Below are 23153 nucleotides of genomic sequence, written 5' to 3'. Positions count from 1 at the left end.
CTTTTCAATAATAAAAGCAGAATGACTCCAAATTTTAGTAGAAGACAACACTGGCACTAAGGAGAGTAAGGGGGAGAGAGGTGTTTAATCATAAATTAAAAAGTTCTTAAACTGAAAGAAAAGCATGTCACATCACTGACATCAACATCATCACAGGCAGTGCTGATTTTGTTTATGGCATTTATAATGTATTTTTGACAGTCTGAGTGACAGATGCCACCATAATAGGAAATTAAACACACCTGGTCATTACATTCCTATAAGCAAAAACCAATGTTAAGCCTGAAGCTTACAGTATGCTTGCAGTAATTACAAAATACTGGCATTTAAAATGTTCTTGGGGACACCTGGAATAAAAAGTTTATGAATTTAACACTGTCTTGCCAAGACGATTTGATTAGGACAACAGTTGCTTTACTAACACTGAATATTGTCTATATCTACTAACCTATCTGTATTCATTACTTTTTAAAGGAAGATACATGTCATGACAGCTTTGGATAATTTCATGGAGATGCACACTACATCGCACTTACCACAGGTTCACGTGTACCTTCAATCTATTCCAAGCACGACAAAATTATTGATCCAAAATAAAATTATATGTACTTGAAATGCTTCCGACTCAGAAAAATCATCATTTATAAATCTAATTTTATACATGACCAATATAGGCACACGTTTCCAAAATGGCAACATTATTTTTCTTCAAAACTGCAGCACGTTCAATTGATTTTTCTTTTTTTAAAATGTTGAGACAAACATGCAATCTATTTTAAATGTCATCACTTTGTTTCTTATTTAATTAACATTTCATATGGCTTCTTCAGTAAATAAATAATTAGTTCAGTCACTATACATATCTTATAACCCTATGCACTTTTAACTTACAACAAAATTATATCACTTTTCAACATAGAGATCAGCCAAGCTATTTAAGTTCAAAAGCTCCTTTGAAGTAGTCCGTTACATTTTTTAATATGCATATCAGATAATGCAAGCCCTTCCCTTACCAAAAGCAAAGGATCTGTGTTACCACATGCTAGGATCTCATAAGATCTTACAAATCGTGCAGTCATGAGTCTGGCTCAAAGATTCTTTCTTCCAATTTCTTTCAAGTATTCCACGTTCTAGGCATTACATATGTTTTTATCAAGTAATTATCCATACTGAATCTTTTGGATTCACCAATTTAGTTTGATAGTATGAAGTACTATGGCATTATTAGGCCAGCTGTGGCCAACCTGAGGGTCATGCCACTCCTTTTTATTTTCAATCTTAGTTGTTAGCACTAAGAAAATAATGTAACTTATCAGACTTATGGGTTTATTTTTCACAGCTTCTGTTCAGCAGATATAAAGCCTGTGTAGAAGTTAGTGAGGCTGCGGGGTCATTAGCATATCCAGCATATGGAACGTAGGACCTTACTGAACAAATCTCAAGTAAGTGGCACCAGAGTGTTTTGATTTAGTAGGCAGAATCCTTCTCCTTCATTCTCAGCTGCTGAAAATTTACCTATTTCTGACATTTAGGAACAATGAACAGAGAGAGATGCCATCTTACAGTTGAGAAAAAAAAGATCAGTTTTAATCGCATGCATTCATATACCACGGCCACTAAGTATATTAGAGGGTAGTTCAATCCACTGCCACTTTCCACATTTTGTCTACCTAAATCTTCTCAGCAGTTTCTGTTGGGCATAGTATTCTCAGTGTCAGTCTTTAAATGATACATACTATGTTCCCCTAAACAACCACTGCACTCAAACCCTGAGGAGGTTGCTTTCAGAGGTAAATCAATGATACATTTGGGGTTTATAAGTAGGCTTAGAATGGCTTGTGCTATATAAAAAATAATCTACTTACGTTCTGGTAACTGCAGTTACTTGAAATACGTTGTCCAATCTCATGTTTTCTGGACAGAAACTAACCAAAAACCTAACAGAAAGTCCAGATTTTTGCCGCTTCTAGATTGTGAAATACACATCCAAAGGATGCACGCATATAATTCCCTCAATTGGCATCACCTGTTGTCAGTTTTGCTAGCTAGAAAATACAAGGGAATTTCCAGTGAAAGCCTTCTCTGATCCAGATTAACTTTATTTCCCTGGACAGGAAACCAATTTGTCCACAAGAAAATGTTTCAAGAGAGCTTCCCTTCCTTTTTAATATTCCTTAGAGAAAGAAATGTAACTTCAACACTTTTGCAGTATATGCCCTTCTCCAAGGCAAAATAAAACACTGGATGATAATGACAGGAACATAGCTGTCTTAGATGAATGTCAGAATTTAAATCCTGATTAAGTTCATCCAATAAGAACTGGAGCCCACTATTGAGTAACTAAAAAACAAAAGAAAAACATCACTCTAACGGGAATTGCATAAAAAGTTGACACTGATCTAAATAAATCAATACTAAAATTACAGTAAGTGAAGAACAAAAGCTACTCACAGTTTCATCTCAAATTCAAAGATGGCAATATGAGCTGGAAATATGAGATGACAAGAACAACTTAATGCCTTATGGCTTTGTGGGAATGGCCAAGTTGTTCTCAAGACATAGGTGCAAACTAAAAAGTCACTATTGACTGAACGATACCAATTTCAAACACAAGCTAGCAAAGAATACACACAGACATGTACTTGAAGAAACAAAAATTGAGATGTTTCATGACTCAGAGTTAAGAAACAAATGCTAATTAATTCATTCTACTCAATCAAATAGATGGATAACAGCATAAAGGCAGACCCTGATCATTTAAGCTAAGATGATTAGATAGTTACGTTAGACTTTGGCATCAGCAGAACGAGATCAGATTTCTTGGAAAATTGACATTCAATATCTCCATTCCAGTTGCTGTACATTAAGTCAACAGAGGTAAAACAGAAGAATATCCATAATGTTTCTCAGAGATATCGGACACTTTACAATATCACTGAGAAACACGCTACTTAAACAGGCACCTAAACAAACATAGATAAAAAGATACTTATTTTTATGCATTGATAAATATGAATTCATAATTTTTATTTAGGGAAGCAGAAAATCTAGGGAGGAAGAGGGAAGAAAAAACAGATTCAGTATTACATTGGTCAGATACATGGCGTGATTCAGAAAATAATTCCCCAAATCACTGTCTTTTAGGCCCCACAGGAATTTCTTGGTCTTTCCATTTCATCTGTGCTAGGAAAATAAAAATAATTCTTCTCAGGTTGCTTATAAGTACTAATTCTGGAGAATATGGTAAAACAAGGAGGAATCACTGACAATTTTGCCTGTGTCAGTAGGCACCTGATGTTTGTTTTGCAACTGTTCTTGTCTTTTGACAGGATAAAAACAGTAATTCTAGTCTCTTAGAAAGAAGCTTCAAGAACTCAGATGCTCAAATATAAAGATTTCTAATCTTGTTTCAGACCCATTTCCTTTTTAGCATTGGTGATTTTTATTCCTGACAGAGAAAGCTCAAAACTACCCATAAAATCTTGCATGAAATTTGAATATCAGTATTTAATTTTCTTTGGTAGTAGATCAACCAAGCAGCACAGACAGCTTTAAAACTCACCCATCCTGATATGTTGTTACATTTCTATTACCCAAAGTTTATTTGCATGAAGTTTTTCTTTTATGTTTCTTTTATCTATGTTTTACATTACTGGCAATAACAGTAATAGATAAAAAATTTGTATTACAAAGTTTTCATACAAAATTGGATTTCATTTTAATTGTTTGCTACTTAACAAGAGCATAGAAAAGGGAGAGGAAAAGGATTAGGTAGATATATGCATTTTCTATAAAGAGCAAATGTAAAGAGCGAATTTATCTTTTTTTGTAAAATACACAACATAGTATCCAAGATACTAAGCACATTTTAAAAGCTACCCAAAAACTTTTTTTAAAGTTGACTTTATAAAAGCAATATAAATTTAAAATACCTTTTAAACAACAGAGATCTTGTGTTTTGCTTACAGATTCTGCTCTGGAAGCAAATATCTCATTTTGCATTTCTCACTGCATGCCCTATCTCTTAATCTGAGTTCCATTAAAATTCTGCTTTGTTACTCTAGAATGGTTTTATGTAGTATAAAAATCAGTTCAACATAAACAGTCCCAGGAATCAAGTTCCTATTCTTAATACATTCAAACACGTCAGTGAAAACATCTAAGATACTGGCTTTGTTCATAGTCTTTATTAGGCCTATGTGATAATTTGTGATAAATTTCCACATTTCAAATTTTTAAATTTTAACTTGTAAAATGTGCTTGGATAGCAGACAGGTTTATCCATCTTTAGCCTGTTAAAATTAGGTGATTTTCAAGAAAAGTGTTAGAGGAGATGAATCAAAATAAATTAATATAACGGAACAAAATGAGACCATGAAAAAGATTAGTGCATATCAATCCATGCAAATGATTAAAATACCTAACACATGAATGGGTGGAGATATCTTAACAGCATAGTCAAGATTAGCATAGCAAGACTGCTATGGGTAGCATCTGGGAGGTTCCTAAACAAGCGGAATTAAAACAATCCAGAGATTCTCCTCAAAAATTATTATAAAGAGATATTTAGAGAGATTATAGGAGCTAACCAGAGCAGGATTAATAGAATATTAATGCAAACCATTCTACAATGAATGAATTGCATGTAATTTAGTAAGAAGGTATGTGGGATGGAACACACACCAAAAAAAAAAAAAAAAAAAATGTGCAATATTTCCTAACCAATCTGAAATACATCAAAAATTGTCTCAAAAGTCTCAAAATTTCAGAACTGTACTCCTTCATAGAAAAATTCATTGCACATCTCATAAAGCTAGGTAAACGCAATATGGCTTTTAAAAAACACAATAAAGAAAATATTTATCTAAAATGAGAGGCTGGAAAGAATATAAATATTATAATGCGCCTTGAAACTAGAAACCTGAATCAACAAATGACAGTAAGGTGAAAAATCTCTGCCTGGGAAAAAGAAGATATAAACGTGCCTTGTTTCCAACTTTAGACCCCTTTTGATGTGATCCTTATTCCACCTTACTGTCAGAGGCAGTTTCTACAGGAATTACTATGCCAGCTGAGTTCTTAAAGAGACCAAGAAAGTACTTATGCCTCTCAAATCTTGCCTGTTTTTCTTTCTTTTTTCCCCAGCTCAAAATGTATCTGTTGGTCTAGTAAAAGCCATTATCTCTCCCTATACACCTTATCATTTCAGTGTCTTTAAACAGTCACAGTTGCAATGATATCATTACTATTTCTCAAAAAGAAAAGGGGAGCTCTCTTGGTTGGCTTGGTTAGCTCTCTGCTAAGGCTCTCTTGGTTGTGTGAGGACATTAATAAGAGGCCTGAGTACACTGCAAAATCCAATTCCTGTAATCATTATTTCCTCAAAATACAATCAGACAAAGACTCCAGAGATTGTGCAACCTTTTTATTTTCTCTTTTTTATCATCTACTGTTTTGTAAAACTCTATCAATGATAGCCCTGTGCATTCATAGTAATGTTCACATAAAATATTACCTCTTACCTTTGGATCCTTTCTAATTTTCTAAAGAATATGCTATCCATTTTCCTGACCTATACATATACATAATACAACCACCTAAAACTATTCTTAAATCAAAATTGTAGTCTCAACCCAACTGCAGCTGAAGCTGTTGAAAGAATCCCTTTGAAGTAAATAATATTTGGTTCCTTGATATTAACCTTGACCTGAACTGATAACAGTAACTGTAAGTAAAGATCAAATCCTAGTTGCCAAATATCCATTCTTCCTCTCTATCCTGCTTGATATATTTTGTTCCTTTGAGATGACAAATTCCAAATGTGTTTATCAACACTCACAGAATCCAATTTTTCAGTATTAGGAAACCCCTTCTCTTGAAAAATCTTTTTTTAATTTCAGTGAAAATACTATTTCTGAACATCATTCATCAGACAGCAGAGCTGTTCAGAATATATATACATACAGAATATTTTGTGCAGCCTAGATGTGCACTACCTACTGATATAGCATGGTTGCTGGTTTTCATGTAATTACAATCCTCCTAGAGATATTTCTAATACTGTCATCAGTTTGTTGTGTACAACTGATATCTTTTCTCAAATTCCTCAAGAGTAAATTTTCCAGATCCAATATAATCTTTTTCTAGTGTGTCTACAGCAGACACCATGAGCACCTGCTACTTAAGCAGAATTTCTGGATGGGGTCTCCAAGAGATATGAAATAACAATTACTTTCAATTGTAAAATCCCTCAATTCTGCTATATTAGCAAATTTTTATAATTTATTATACATATACACATTTCTTTTCTCTCCCTCATCCCCCAATTCTCAAATGGATTACTGCTGCTGCTAACACCATTAAGGACATTTTAGCCCAGAAGTAATTGGGCACCTGAAGCACTGTCTATTTAAAATACTTGAAATGCAATCTGGATGTGACACTTGACCATCCAATTTCCGGTTCTACAGAGATGGAATTTAGCAAAATTGTAGAGGGTGTTGTAAGCGCCATAGTTGAAGTTAATAGGAAACAAACCCTGCCCAATAAAGAGCATTATCTAGAAATAGACAGCAGCCTGTGACATGTATATAATTAGAGAAATTGGAGGCTTTGCCCATGAGACCATGTGTTCCACAGCAAATCCTATTTCCGTCATTCTCTCTTTCATGGTTATTGTAAGAGTAATCATTGCGTGATTATAGCCCTTACGTATAACATATCAGTTTCTTTTTGTTCTTTCCAATATTGGTGTTAATTGAATTCACTGAACAAATGACTAAAGAAATCCACAGCTCAGATCTTATCAAGCCAACTGACTTGCAAGTCTCAGACCATATAAGGAGACCAAAAGGCAAAATTCTACATGATACAGGCATTCTATATGCTGGCTCTTTCTTCCCAGAAATATAAACTATTAGCTATTTCTTTCAATATCTCCTGGCTAAGAAAGTGCAAAATTAAAATGACAACATAAAATGAATGTTGCACGAAGTTCAGATTGCAAGGAAGCAGAAGTTTATTTACTAGCTGCCATGGAAAAAGAATAAAAGTTCTACTGGAATGTAGGGGGGAAAGGTGCATACCAAATAAAACACATTCATCACAAAATTGTTAAAATGATTCTAAAAATATTAGAGCTCTCTCTGCTATTCAACAGAAAGGAGTTCTACTCCATGACCTTCTTACTGTAGCACAACAGTAACCCAACACATACACAACAGAAGGAAGGAAGTATTCCTTCTGAAAAAGACTTATGTATCACAGTGAACAACAAATTAGGCATGAGTTTCCATAGCAATAAAGCAACAAAAAGCTGCTGCAATATTCAGTTGTCTGTAATGAGACAGTAGTGGAGTAAAGAGGCTAGAGTTCCTTTTCCTTAAGTTAGGATGTTAGCATAGTCAGAATTCATCATTAAATTTTGGTTACACATTTTGAAGAAAATATTGAAGGAACTGGAAGAGGAATAAAAACAAGTTCTGCAAGATGCAAAACTATTAAGTCCTATGGATTTGGATTTCATGGCTGGATTCTTCACTATTTTAAAAATGCAGATTCCAAGCAGTACTTTTTCTTGTGCATCTCCTTTGTGGATTCTCTGATGTTTAATAAGAAATGATCTCATACTACAGCCTTTCTGCCAGTGGGAGCACTAATGGGGTCTCCTGCCCATCTGGCAGCCAGCTTTCCTGAAAGTTACAGGAATTTCTGCCCGCTGGGGTTGAAACTGCCCAAGAGTTATTGAGGAATAAAGGAAAGGGAATAGATTGGCAGCCACACATAAATCTAGGCAGACAAGTATAACATAGACACTGTGATCATATAAACCTTGTTTCCCTAGGAAACTTGGCTAATTATCAAAGGCCTTGAAAGATTCACTTATGATGAAAGTCCAAAGGCCCCAAAGCAGAAAAATACTTAAACACTTAAAGCTAAAGTGCTTTACTGGATAGAGGACTAAAGGAACTAAACATGATAGCTAGTTTGAGAGACAAATGATGAGGAATGTGATGATCCACAGAAATATAAATGTTAACCAGGGATGAAGAGGATTTATTTATATCAAAAGGAGTTACTGTTAAGCAGAATTATAACTAGGAATAATGGAATTAAATATAGGAAGGCTTTAGGCTAAATATCAAGCAACACCATCAGCGAGATCAGAGTCTACGGAAGAGTTTCTGGATGTAAATTGTGGAAGCCCTATTGCTTGAGACAATTAAAATTGGACTGGAATGCATCAATAGTGAGATTGACAGGAAAATCTAATAGGTCTCTTCTCATTTCTCACCCTTTGATTCATAGTACAGAATAGCACACTAAATAACATTGTCAAAACTGCACTACTACTTGGTAATAGATCTGAAAATGTAAATCAAAAGTATATACAGTAAATTAAGTTTCTAATATAAAGACAACAAGCATTCAAACATTATGTCTTACTTTTTCACATTTTTATCCATTTATCTACTGTTGTGTGTCAACAATTGGTCTGATGCAAGGGAAGGAAGAAAGAATTGATGATTTGTAAGTATGAGTCGGATAAAGAATGTTTCTTGTTTTCTCGTAGTACTTTAAAGTTAATTTCTTTGTGAGTAGAGGCTTTAGTGTGAAATATCAAGCACGACTAGAGAGATTCTAATAATAAGAATAAATCTTCAATACCTTTTCACATCTATGTAAATTATTTAAGAATTTGAAGTTTAAAGAGGACCAATAAGAAGGAAATGTAATATATATAATATATAAAAATACTAATTGTAACTACTCCTGTTGATTCCTCACCTAAATGGCTGAAACTGGACCCAGAATGTATAAATGGATAGACTTGCTTTCCTTCCACATCTTCTATAAGCTACATCAAAAATAAATATCATATTATACAGATAATTACCTTTATATAGAGTTAGTTAGATATGTACTTTCACAAACCGGTAAAAAATACTTGTGCATCAGGGTAACATTCTTATGCTATACTGAACAGTATGGTTTTTGATTTTATTATTTTCTTGGTAAAACATAAAAGAAAACAATCAAAATGCACAAACTAGGTTATACAGTGTGTTTGATGTAGCAATTTTTAACATTCATTTAATATAGCTGAGCTGCAATGACTAATACTGCCCATGTCCGCTAGTACAAAGACCTAAATAAGGTTCCAGACTAGATTACATTCACGCAGGTCTCACTTTAAAGGAAATTGGAGAGATGAAAAAAAGATTATAGGAAGACATGTTATAAAAACAGACCTCACAAGTCAAACTTAATAGTGAAACCATTCTCTTTCATGTAGACAACCATGAAAACAAATATCCTGTAAACATTAGATATATATTGTATCTTTCTACCAGATCTATTTGCCTCCTTGAGACAGATTCTCATTCATCTCATGACTATATAATTTGATCACAGTTGACTAAAGCACAGCGGGGGAAGACTCTGTCTGATAAAGCATCAGGCGCCAGGAAAATAGATAAACAATTTCATGATTTCTAGTTGTAACAGGAATGGTATACTGGTGGATATAAAGATATTAGTCTCACAGGAATACAAATATCAAGCTTCTGCATTTTTTTTTCTCTTACTAAATACATTTTTCCATTAAGCAAAAATGACAATCTGATTAGGATAAATTAACACAGAATGGCAAAATAATACACAAAGTACATGTGAGAAATGGAATTAAATCTTTGTTGATCTTTCAATGTGCAAGTTGATACACAGAATTTTTTTTTAGTTTAAGTTAAGAAATGGAGAGAAAAGTGTTTTTAAATCAAAGAAACGATACTTAAAAGTGGGTGAAGCAGTTGCTTATCAAGTTGCTTCATATTTAAAGATAAAACTCATCTTTCACAAGGGTCAGACTGGTAAGATACTTCTCTTCTACTGCAAGGTACTAGAATAATGTCTGCTGACACCACCTCTCTGTTTCAGGTATACTAAATGAAAATTTGAGTCATAACATTTGAGTGGTTATATATTAATACATATATTTGGGTTGTATATATATATATATATATATAAACACAAATATACATATCAGTTGGTACTAATCCAAATCATGCTAAGTGGCAACTGTTATATTCTTCGTAAATATTTTCATCTTGGGTAGCTGAAGAACACGATGACGTTTAGTCATAGTGATACCTGTTTTTATTTAATAAATTTTTATTTAATAAAATTCAAAGGACAAAATCATGTTTTATAGCAAACTGTTAGCTACAAACTCTGTATGGCTTACTTTTTCTTTATGAAGGAAAACACCTTATATGCTGGAGTAAGCAATTTTTAAAGTCATCATATTGTTTAATTTAATATGAACTTACCTGAGATTCTTTTACATTTTCAACAGTGAAGTTGAACCAAACTCGAAAGCGTGGGTTACAGGTGTCTGGTCTAATGAACAGGTCATACTCAAACTCTGTGATGTGGTCCACCCGTCCAAGGTTACCTACCAAAAACATAGGAAAAGGAATGCCTTTTAATGAAACGCTGGTAAACTCTCTAACAGTAACTACCCAGAGAAAAAAATATATTTTTTTTTACTTCTAGTGAAAAAAATGGTTAAAACATATGACATGCATATCGTTAGTTTTTCAACAGTTCAGAATCACTTTTAAATGACTCAATCATTACCACCAAGTACACACCAGTAAGCCATGTACATATGAATACACCCAATAAGACAACAGAGGTATCTATTATCCAACTGTTTGACTTGTCTAGTCCATCTCCTTCCGTAAGTGCCCGAGTCCCAGAGTTCTGCCCCTCTTGCTGGTGCTGACAGCACCCCTCACCCTACAGATGGGCCAGGTCTCCTTTGTGATTCAAGAGCCGTCTTAATATTTTCTCTTTATCATTTGGTGCCACTATCATCTCTTTCCACAGTAACATATGATGCTCTAAGATTAAGCTTAATTTTTCTCTGCTGGATTGGAATAATATTTTTAAACACAGTACATTGTCCTCGATGGCATTTCTAAACAAGCAACCACGCTGGTTATATAAATGAAGTTCAACACTGGGAAAACTTGCTAAGTGCTTTTAAATTGGCATGTTTCCTTTGAAGTAGCCCAAGATTTTTAAAGATAAGGGTTAGACTATCAATTTTATTTATATCCTACAAAAATAGGACTTTACATTTTCCTGATCCAACACAAAACCATCTAATTAGATATTATAATACAAAGACTGATCTGTGCTTTATCCTAAATGCTAAACTATACTTATAAACAAGATTATCACTGCACAGTGACTGTTTTTTATGGATTGAGATATATATTTTTAATTCAGTATATATTTTGGGTTGAATATATATTTGGGTCCAAATAGTTTTTTATAATTGTACTTGAGCTAAACTCCCTCTTCAGCAAGTCCCCTTCAAGTCAGCAGGATTCTTCATTGGCTGCTCTGTGTGAGCAACACTAGCAAAATCTGGCTGATTGGCTGCTTAGGATGGAAAAGAGGCAGGAAAAAAAAATTTCCAGCTCTATTCATCAAGGTTTTCAGATTTCTTGCTTATTGTAAAATGTGTCTGGCTTTACTAATTGCACAGTGAACATTTTTAGTCTTTCCTTTTTTTAATGTTATCCTCTTTATTTTCCTACTGACATTCTTCTTTTCGGAACAAAATTCTCTTAACCGATTCCCTCTGCAGAAAACCATTTCATGCTAACAATCTGTTCCTAAACACCTGCCTAAAAGACACATTTGGAATACAAAACATTTGAAAAATTTGAAATATTTACAGCTAGAATACCTTTGCCAAAAATGAATAATGTAATCTGCCTAAGTCTAGGTTATCAAAGTACACTTTGGTTATCAAATGTTATCAAAGTGTACTCATCAAAGTACACTTTCTGCCATATGGGTCAGTTCTATCATTGTTACTCACAATGAGAGAACTAGAATCTTCATGCAAACTATTACTTCTTACAGATTGCTACTTAACATAAACAAAAGCAGTAAGGGGGACAGAAGGTCTGTTCAGAATTACCTCAGAAAGTCCATAAGATCCTTAAATTAGCACTTGAGGAGTCTACTGATGGTGAATTCAGTGCTGGTGAAGAGCTGGGACACTGAAACCACTGCAAGTCAGTCTGCTCTACAAAAGCTATATACCTATTGCAAACCCAGCAGAACCTTTAGCAATTTAATCATGGGATGCAGGATTCCCTAGGAGTCACAAGAGTTTTTCTCTCTTCATCTGTAATAGCTGATTTGAATACTTCCCTTCTTCTAGATGCATTTGTTTTTCCTCTTGTGAATTGTATTTCAAGTGTGAATTGAATTTTATTACTTTTTGCCTATGGAACTGCTTCCAGCTAGGCTCCTTTATAGCATGTCTCAGCTGCCATAGTCACCTGCAACCATTTTCTGCTTAGTATCATTTGGACATTTCATTAATGCACTATTTCTTCTCTTTCTTCCAGATGCTAAATAGGCTGCACCTAATGCTAATGCCTTTGGTAACCATTCAACAAGTTCCTCACACTCAATAGACTATTGTTTGTAATATCACAGCCTTTGCTCACAATCTGTCAACCTAATTTCAACCCACTTAGCAATGTCATTAAACAAGACAACAGTTTTTGGTTCAAAAAAGCCTAAAACTGTAAGAAGAAAACACTTCCTCACCTTAAGAGCTACTTTATAGAAATCAGATAATGCCACTAAAGAACATTTTTTAGTGTAAAGGAGAAATAATCAACCTCACAATTTTAATCTCATAATAAAAGTTAACAGTTTTAGAGTGGTGCCTTCACACTGCTGCAATCACAGGAGATAGTTTTATTCTAATGTGTGAGACATATTCCAATACTACAGGTAGCACAGTGAAATGCATTAGAAACTATTAAACAGGTGTTAAATGTTGATTACACTGTTCTACTTATCCATCTCACATTTCAATATTTTATCATTGAAAATAAAGTTTTTTCTTAGGTAAAAGCAACTTCTGAACTGCTTTTACTTTTTACATATTTGAAAAAGGTTTCCTAAAATTTGCCTTCTCCTTTTTTGTTAGAAGTATAGCAAAACAGAAAACTAATGGTTAGAATATATACACTCTGCTTTACGGTAAACTGAGGTGGACAGTTTCTGTACTGGAATGATGGTGGATTTAAGAGACAGCTAGATAAGATCACTTCTGTGTGCTTTATCAACACATTTTAGTTTCAATACAACTACACAAAGAATTCGCATTCATAGTTTTCATTCTATTTACACTGTTAGTCTAATAGTTTGTTAACCAAAACGGTTATAAAGAGAGCAGGAGAGTCTGTTCATAACCGTTTTGTTTAACTGCTTCCTTTTAAAATCAAATTAAAAAGCTCTCACATTACCAAAACAGCAGCAATTACTTTATTTAGGGTTCACACCTGTAGGACAGCATCACCACTCAATTCAACAAATGCAAGAGATCTGTGTTATAATGATAGAATATTTATTTTAAGTATCTTCACTCCATAATTTGTGATTTGCTTATCTTTTTCATTTAACACTGCAAAACATAAGATATTAATAATGTTATTTAAAATACATGTAAAATTAATGAATTGATCAAGTAATGAGATCTTCAAGGGAAAAAGACCAACAACATGACAAGCAGCAGCATCTAAACTTCCAAGCATTCTAAGACATTTCTTGGTTTTATTTTTCTATCTATTTATTTATTTATTTACAGTTTGGGTACACTCCTAGTTGTAAAATGGCTTTCTGAGTATTTCTTGAAAGTAAAATAAACAATTTTGTAGGGTAGACAGCACTTTACACAACATTATGGATTTGTTTTCATATGCACTCTGAATTCTTTTTCCCTATTATTATTTTACTCTACAGAAATACTGGCATAGATCTTTTTAAACTAATGGGAAGATGTGAACAAATCAGATTCTCAAATGTCTATAAACTGACTTTCCCTTAGCCTTGGGGTTTATTTTTAAGACATGCTCAGTTTTCAGTCACAGTTCTACTGAATACTCTTAGCATACTGAGAAAAGAGGAGACATGCTTTTCTTCAATCATTCAACCTGAAATTAATTATATTTGATTAAATTGTTTTACATGGTAATGTATAGTGCAATACTTTCAAAATGCACATAGTAGAAGGAGTCAATAGTATGTTTCAAGTTTCTTTAAAAGTCGGCAAAAAAAACATTACTATTTTATTAATCATTCAACACACACTTACTCCTCATAAAATATTTACGTATATTGCTTCCTACATCAATATAAAGTGTACTTTACATGAAGAAAGAAAACCTGCTGAAGAAAATGCTAGCTAAAGTTACTAAGCATCCTAACAATTATCGTAAAAATGCAAGAAAATAAAATATAGATATGTTAAGCAATCCCAAAATCTTCTTAAACCACACATTGTGCTTTCCTACCGAGAATTTTAAGATGAAAAATAGACCTTGAGGGTCTTAGACAAGCCTGAGGCAATATAAAGAAAAAGGTCAAACACTCTGCTAAAAAGGACCGTTATCTTCAGAACAACAACTTATCAGCCAGCTTGCAGCCCTGCTTATTTACAGTTATTGGTCCCAGAGGAAGTGCACTTCAGTGCAGGGCGCGATTACTTTGTAATGAGTTTGCCAGAAATGGTAAAGGAAACTAATTTGTAACAACGTGCTGTTCCCTGCACATGAACTTTCTCAGACACTTTTTTTTTGGCCAGCAATGAATAACTAACTTCAGCCTCCCTAATAAGCAGTGAAAACAGAAGTGCACTAAAAACAACTGAGTTGCAAGCACCAATGTGCTGAAATATCAGTGATTATCCCTCTCAGCTGTCCATTACAGTACTCATGATGACCACCAATTCCCCTGTGGTGGATATATAGAAGGCAGGTTTCAGGGGATGGATTTGCACATGAAAATTAGCACCATTTGGAAGAAAATAGCCTGCACCTGTCACAGATTAGCAACAAAAGGTCAAATGCCTCCTTTTACACCTAGAGTACTTGCATATTGTATGCTTTGCTTATAGGAGCCTAATTCCAGTTTCTTAATTCAGAAAAGTGAGCACCACAGTGAACTGAGGGGAAAAAAAAGAATTAAACCTTGGCTAAAAGCTATCAATAAATCTATTGATCAAGATACACATGAATGGAAGTAGCTGAGGCAATCTCTGTCTCTAAAAGAGGTAGTTTTTCAAAAGAGAATTACACAAAGTGCTCTTCTGTTTTTGTCAATATGCTGCCAGGTTTTGAAATACTATTTTTCATCCACACAATAAAAATCTTGACAAGTAAGCAATAGAAAATCACTAATACACTTGCAGCTGCATTTCAATCTATACAAATTCCTTAAACAAAAGCAACCAAAGAATAGATTGGCGTATACATCGTTTTCACCAGTTGGACCTGGAATCAGGTCCAAGATAACCAAATAGTATTAATCTATATTTTCATGCAGCTCTGTGCTTTACAACATAATGTGAAATGTAGAATATAGAATATCCTCAGTGAAATTCATCTTTAAAAGAGTACAAAACACATTGAGAAGATAACATAAAGAAATTTTATTGATACATTCTAAAAGGAAGAGTAACTTCAGGGACCATGATCTGTAAAAACTTTACTTGAGTGAAAGAGTAGCTATCTTCTGAAAGGAGTACATCTAAAAACATCAGTTTGCAAATTCCCATTGGTTTTATAATGTTTGCCTGTGAAAACAATTCACAAAAAATCATGGTGGTGAGACGTTCTAAACAACTTCTAAATAGCATTTGATTTGTAAACAGGAAAAAAACAAAAAAAAGTGATGATTTCTGAAAATGCATGATTGTTTTTGCATCATTTCCTGGACTGCTGCCCAAAGCATATGTCAAATCAAGATTCCTGAAACTGCAAAACATATGATTTGAATAAAAAAATAAAAACACAGATCCAACACCTTGCAAGCTTAAGTTTACTTTAAATTGTTAGAGTTGCATATATTAAGCTCTGCAGTACAAAGTAGTATCTATATTACTGCAGTTAAATCAATGCTGTAAAAGAACACAATACTCTTCAACTGTGTAGTACTCTGAAAAACCTGATGTTTCACATAAGGGAGTAGTAATGCTCATGACTCAGCTTTCAATCAAAATCCATACTGCCTTAGAAATATGTTATCAAAAATACCTTATCAAAGAGAAAAATCATCTTAAAAGCATATGGTTTGAGAAGCTGGATGTTTCAGACTTGTACAGGAATTCAGACTGTATAGGAATAGGGACAATCCTTTGGTAAAAGGCCGGCTCCCATCACTGCAAAGTGTAAATCAAGGGGTACACATTAATTTGTAACTTACAGAAGTTAAAAACATCCTGGTTGGGCTTTGATAGCATTCAGAAAATGTGATAAAATCAGTTGTAACTGAAGAGACATAAAAATTCCAGCTTTTAAACTAACTGGTCTTTTGAGCAGACAATAATTATGTTTGCTTCCTGCTTGTTTCATCACTAAATGATTCAGGAACAACAGGGAGAAAGAGTGGGGCAGCCAGAGCTTACCAATGTTCATCTCCTTTCCATTTATTAATGAACAGTTTGGCTTAAAGTTCATGTTCATGGAAGTTTTATAAATTAAAACCTTTCTCTGAGTTGAAGTAGGATTCAGCATTTATCACCAGTAGCAGCGAATATGAATCATTAGATTAGAAGACTGTGCGACTAGCCTCTGAATGAAGTGAAAAAGGTACAAGGCCATTTTCAAGCATGCCAAAGAACTGTCTTAGCCCCAGGAAAATTTAGGGAACTGGAAGGCTTTAAAGAGAAAAGAACGAATTGAAAAAGTAAAGAGGTACAAACAAACTTAAATTTACTTTATTAGGCTAACACAGAAGACGAGAGTGGTATTCCATCAGATATGAAATCTATATGGAGGATTGTTTGGTTGGATTTTTTAATACTAAAAACAGTTACAAAAAGATTCTCATACACTAGCAATCTGAGTAGTGTCAACAGTTGGTGGTTTTAGGATGAGTTCTTCCTTCCAGAAAAAATGTATATTATCTTGGTCACTAGTATTTCAGCAATGTCAGGGGTTGGGGGTGGCCGCAAGAGATAGGTGTTGAGGTTTATTGTGCAGTAAGGCTCCTATTGCAATGGGAATACCATTACAGATTACAATACAAATAATTTTAAAATTATGAAATGTGTTAATAGGCTACCTGATTACATTTCTTGCAACTTTGCTTTATAGATAATCCAGCAGTGTAAACTATAGTATTTAGAAAGATAAGACAAGCAGGAGTGTTTCATATGAATTTAGTGAAAGCCAATTAGAATAATATATAGGCAGGAAGTAAATACAGAAAAGATCTATAATGAGTATATCTCTTTTATAAAGGTGTAAAACACAAACGGTCTATGTTTTTACCATATGTTTTTTTCAGGAAATCTCAAATGAGGTTAAATATTAGAATATTTTCTGTCTTTTTATATTCTTTAAGAGGATCAGTCTTAATGCCAGTTTAGAGCATGATGAAAAATGGCAACAAGCAGTCCTAAATATTTACTGATTATCATGACTCAAAAACCATCATTAGGGAAACAGCAAAATAGAAATGCTGTTAGCAATAGATATTCCAATAAACTACAAACATTGTTTTGTAAACAGCAGGCTTATATATGTACAAAGAAATTATATAATTAAACATTACTGAAATAGAATTTTATATTTTGATCAAATCAGACTTATATTTAATCATTTGCAGCCAAAAAATCTTATTTCAAAATTGCCCTTACCAATAAATACTGATGCTTTCAGACAAAGGACTTAAAATCTGGAGTTGCAAAGTGCCAATGCTCTCTGTATAGAGAAATTATAAAAAAAAGGAGCATGATCAGTCTCCTGACTCCTTCTCCACCATCTGTGAGGTTCTTAAGAACTACAAAAATATCAGTAGAACCCAGGACTGCTGCATAAACACTCAAAAAATGTCACAAAAAAATGTAAATACAGAAACTGGCAGCACTAGTGAAGCAATGCATCAACTTACTAGAGATCATCAAGAATGCTTAAAAATCACAGGCCAGTGTCCTAAGATGGCCATTCCATATTCAGGACGTCAAAAATACCAGGTTCCCAGGAAAAGAGTGTGCTACTCTATTCTCTCCTTATCAATCCCCCAAAGGCCTCCGATGACAGATGGGCAGTTATTTATCCATAGCACTGAACCTTTGTTAATGGAAAATCAGAATACAAAGAGGTTTTGTATTAGTGTCACAGAACTCAGCTTTCTTTAACCTAGTTTATGCACCCAAAACTGGTACCTCATTATGTACACAGCTTTCAAAGGAAAGCTCTTCAAGGAAAGACATTTGGGGAAATTTCTGTTTGGAAATCAATTAGCATATAATGGGTGCTATCCAAAATAAAAAATTAATAAGTTAATAAATAAATTATAACAGTGATGTCTGCTGTCTTTACCAAGAAAGCAACCACCATGGCAAATCAGAGAATATGAGCTACTGTACCACAATGGGAACGTACCATCTATCAGTGTGAGTCATACTGCAAAACACTTACTTTTCTAGGGTCTGATACTCAACACACCTCATTGTAGGCTGTTGCTACCTACTATCTCTAACATAAAACATTCTTATATTTATTTGCAGCCCCAACATCACAGGCATGCAAGCAACATATTACAAATGGTAAAAAAAAAAGACAAAAATTGTACACTGTACGCAAAAATTGTATAGTGTACTTAAGTACACCATAGTAGCCCCACTTAATCCTTACTATTCAATATAGTCATCATCTTGCAAAGACCTTAGGAATTTCTACAGTGCAACACAGTTCTTTCATCCTACATGTGAGGATATTTCAGCTGATTTACTACGAGGCGGTAATAATGTAATTCTGTATTTGGCCTAGTTTGGTGCTTGACACATAGAATCACCATTTTTCCAGGGGAATCCTTCCATAGTATAATTACAAACTGCCACTTGAGGAAAATTAATTGATAGAAACCTCAATCAGTCTAGAGACCTATATTTAAATTATATTCTCAAGGACCTCTCCAAAGTCTCCATAGCTGTAAATAAATGTACTTTAAAAAATATATATTAATAGAAAGGGCCAAGGTATTCTCTCATATGTAAGAATCTTGCATTTTGAGATTGATCCCAGATAAACTTTCTTTAACTAAGAGGTCATTGATTTTATAACTAAAACTTTCCTTCTGTATCATAAACAAAAAAATTCCTTATCCAACAGCCCAATATAAGGATGGATTTTCATTACAAATAATGGATCTGAATAATTTCAGGAAATCCTGTATATAGCTTTGCAGAAGAAACGATCTTATTTTAGTTTATTATATATCTGAATTTGCTTCTCTATGCCATTATCCAGCAATCCACAAAAACACTTCAGGGAATATAAAAGTTAAACTCATCCAATGAATTAGTCCCATTATTCCGTTCCCATGAAGTGAAATCTTCTGCTGGAATCTTTACGATAAAATTTAGAGATAGACTTTCATTTATATTTTTAGCCATTTCATCAGATTAGACTGATACAGAACTTCACAGATCACCTACTCCTCTGCTGTAGTTTGCAGGCTGAAGTGCCTTTGTAAAACAAGGTGACTTCTGTACTTTTCTTTTTATTATACCATATTTTGATCCTTCCATAGGCAGTGGAACTTGTTCCTGTATTTTCAGTGTTGTATAATTTTCAGACTCCTGTGCCTTGCTACTCTCCTTTCCTCCAGCCATTAACCTGTTCTAGAAGCCCCCCTGATTTCCGATCTTACCACTACTTATGAAATGTCAATACTGTTTATATCCTAGTTTTATTGCAATGCACTAAATATAGTTATGTAGGACGAAGGAACTGCATTATGTTGGTATGTTTTTATACTACTGACCAAATTTACAGCAGGCCTTTTTAACTGTATCCACATGAATGTATACAGAAAACAACTGTTACCCCCATTTATCTTTTTTTATTTACAGCTTAAATTAGGCCTTAAAACCTATCTACTTGAAGCTAATTTTCAATCAGAAGTGATAATTTAAATATTGACATTTTAGATGGCACCAACATATTTTTTGTCTTCTGTTATGGTTAGAATATTGCATTATATTTGATGTCTGTCTTAATTTTTTGGTTTTTTCACTTTGCCAAATCCAGAAGCATTTTCCTTTTATTTCAAAGTATTTCTATGTTTGTAGTAAATTAAACATTAATCTTTCTCTGCAAATGTCAAGTGATATTTAAATGTTTTTCTGGCAGATAAATGATTATTAATATTAATGCAATAAAATCACAGCTCTTTGTCCTTTCTTTGATATTTAAGAAAAAATTAAGAATGTCAAAACAGCTCTGCAAAAAGAGAATTCATTGGTCTACTATCCACTCTTCATTAGCCTGAGAGGTAAAAAATTACTGATCTTGTGAGACAATGTGTTTATAGAATCAGAAAGGGTTGAAAATGAATTACTCTATCAGTGGTAGAGTGTGTATCACTTCAATGTGAAAATGCCTTGTTAAAGTTCATTTTAATTTAAAGCCCTCTTTTTGTCATTCAAAAAGCTTTAGCACAATGAAAGAGTCTTTGTCACTTTCATAATTAGCCCCTCTTGCACTAAATGAGAATAAAATCTGATCAGAAGTCCATACACGCAAGGTCATAAATCAAACAGAAAGGCTCCACGAACAGTTCTGTAAGATGTCCAAAGGCACACACAGCTTAGAATTGAAGCACTGTAGTCAGGATCCACTCCCAGAAATACAGCACAAAAAAAAAAAAAAAAAAAAAAAAAAGCCCCAATAATGTCTACTATTTGACAGGCTAAATTTATCTCCATATTCTGAAGCCCTATAAACACATTTTGCTGTTTAGACACAAAAGCAATTTCAGCACCAAGGACAATTCAGGAAAGCAAACAGCTGTTAAAGTAGTACTATTACCATTTGCCAACCAAAGTCAAATTAATTTAACTTAATGCTCTCACTTCAAACTGTGGCAGTAAAATATATATATATATGATAATTGTCATAAAGTAGGAACAAAAAAGTATTAACAGATAAAATTCTGTAGGAAACTAAGTTTAGTTCTATATCCATAAGTGTGTACTTATATTTGAGCCCAGCTCAAATATAAACTGCATTTTATTCAACTTGTTTTCATCTTCAGATGAAAGGAAAAAGATATTTTTGAAAGATGTAATACAATTTTCAACCTTGGACTGTTATGGTGAGAGTGGTGACACACCACTTCCTGTACTCAGGATATCAGAGTACCAACAGGAATCCAAATATCAGCATAGTATTTTACTCTCCAAAGCAAGGATTTTATCAGCAACAATGTTAAAAGCTTGGGGAGATTGGAAGGAAAGGAAGGGATAAGGTAGGACGTGGAGGGGAAGACTTAGGGAAAGGGAGCTAGCAACAAAAATATGCGTTCTAGAAAAGCTGTGCTTTTACAACCAAGGTGTTATGTTAAAGTTAAAGGCTGATTTTGAATATTAATCAGCTGAGATTTGTTTGTAAAATAGCTACCTCCATACAAACAAGAGTTTTCCTGAATATAGATATTTATAGCCAAAACATACATATATATAGCTATATCTTCAAATAGGTAGTCAAATACGTTAAAAATGTGACACTTCCCTTTATAACTTTCTGTTTTCTAATAATATTTTCTCTGAAGAAACAAGCCATTAAAGTCATGTCTCTGGGCATGTAGACATCAAATTACTATTAAAGTAAAGGCTGGGTTTGGAGGGGTTACATTTATGTCCTATGTTCCCAAAATTTCAGCTTACATTAATAGGTATAAGCAATTGGATTCCACATATTTACGAGACATAAGAGGATTGGTCTGCTGAGCACTGGATTGAAGCAGCAACAGTGTGGAGAAAAAAAATTAAAAAAAAAAAAAAAAGAAGAAGAAGAAGAAGAAGAAGAACAGCAACACATTTTCTCCATTGTTATAGAGTGTCACATTTCAGGAAAGTGGCAGGAAACTTCCCAAGTTAGATAAAAAGCAGTTCTACAAGTGAGAGTCCTCTTGGATACAGCCACCTGAGCTCAGAAAAAAATCTGCCTTGACTATCAGACATACAGATATCTAAGAAGTGAAAATTGAAAACTACTGTACAACCAAACCAGGCCTGGAAACTGTGACCAGGGCATGCAGGTGATTAAAGAAAGAAAATGGATTTAAGATGGATGGGATGAGAATCCAGACGTATTTTTGAAATTACACTGCCTAATACTTTCCTATAAGTAAGTACTCCAAAAAGACAATAAAGATTTTAAACAAACAGCAAGGGGTTTTTTTACTTATAATAACTAGATTACTTGGCTTTTAAATAGAGAAAACTCAAAACTAAGAAAGAATAAAAACCAAAACAGGTTTATAAAGAAATCTCCTCTGCCCACTGTGACCTTGCAGGCAGATTCAGTTCCCACAACTGGCTTTGAGTTCCTACACAGTGGACTCAGGAATTACAACAAATTCCAGGTAGTCTCCTCTGGATCTCTAGGAAGGTGCTCTCTGTCCTCTTAGCAGACAACAGTTTACTGTTGGGCTTCTCAACAGCTTCCCAGTCTCCAAGTGCTCCAACATCCCTGCTTGCTGCACCCTCCTCTGCACTCTGCAACCCCTCTGTGCTGTGCTCACCACCGAGGAGGCTCAGCTGCTCTCAGCTCCCCTCCCTCCAGACGGTTCCATCTTGCTCTGTCATTCCCCTTTTGAAGGAACCTAAAATTCACAAGTGAAATAACTACTGTCCATTTAAATGTATTTAAACCATAAATTTCATCAATTCAACATTGTAAAAGACACCCTCAAACTTCCTCCCCGATTGTCCTGAACACCTCCTGATTCGCATACTGTGCATACATAGGGGTACAATGCAATTGTGACAGTCAGCAAAGAACTCATAGGGCCAGGTATCATCGCAGCCCGCCTTTAGCATCCAGCTGCTTCAAACCTGCTCATTATAGGGAGTGAGGGTGCCAAAGGAGAGCCTTTGTTATCAAGGATTCCAGGTCTTTCCTATTCCCAGAGGTAGAGCGATGCCCACAAAGTTTCAGATCTTTCTTTTTGTTTTTGCTATTCCTTTTAACCTTTATCTGCACTATATAAAAGCCACAGGAAATTATGACTTGAAAAGTCCTATTCAATTACTGTGACTA

At 34.1% G+C, this 23153-nt stretch overlaps 1 protein-coding gene across 2 annotated transcripts in view; it reads right to left on the bottom strand.

Moving 5' to 3' along the window:
- The window catches only part of BEND5 (BEN domain containing 5), a 592354-nt gene that overhangs the window by 533367 nt on the left and 35834 nt on the right, over positions 1-23153 (bottom strand). For both annotated transcript variants that reach the window (XM_062581158.1, XM_062581159.1), the window contains exon 3: positions 10329-10453. In XM_062581158.1, coding sequence (XP_062437142.1) covers positions 10329-10453 — 125 coding nt within the window. The remainder of the gene's footprint in view (positions 1-10328; positions 10454-23153) is intronic.

This window comes from Rhea pennata, chromosome 8 (assembly GCF_028389875.1).
Source record: "Rhea pennata isolate bPtePen1 chromosome 8, bPtePen1.pri, whole genome shotgun sequence".
In the NCBI taxonomy this organism is placed as follows: domain Eukaryota; kingdom Metazoa; phylum Chordata; class Aves; order Rheiformes; family Rheidae; genus Rhea; species Rhea pennata.
Note: the sequence above shows the minus strand (reverse complement) of the source record. Positions and strands in the feature narration are given on the sequence as shown.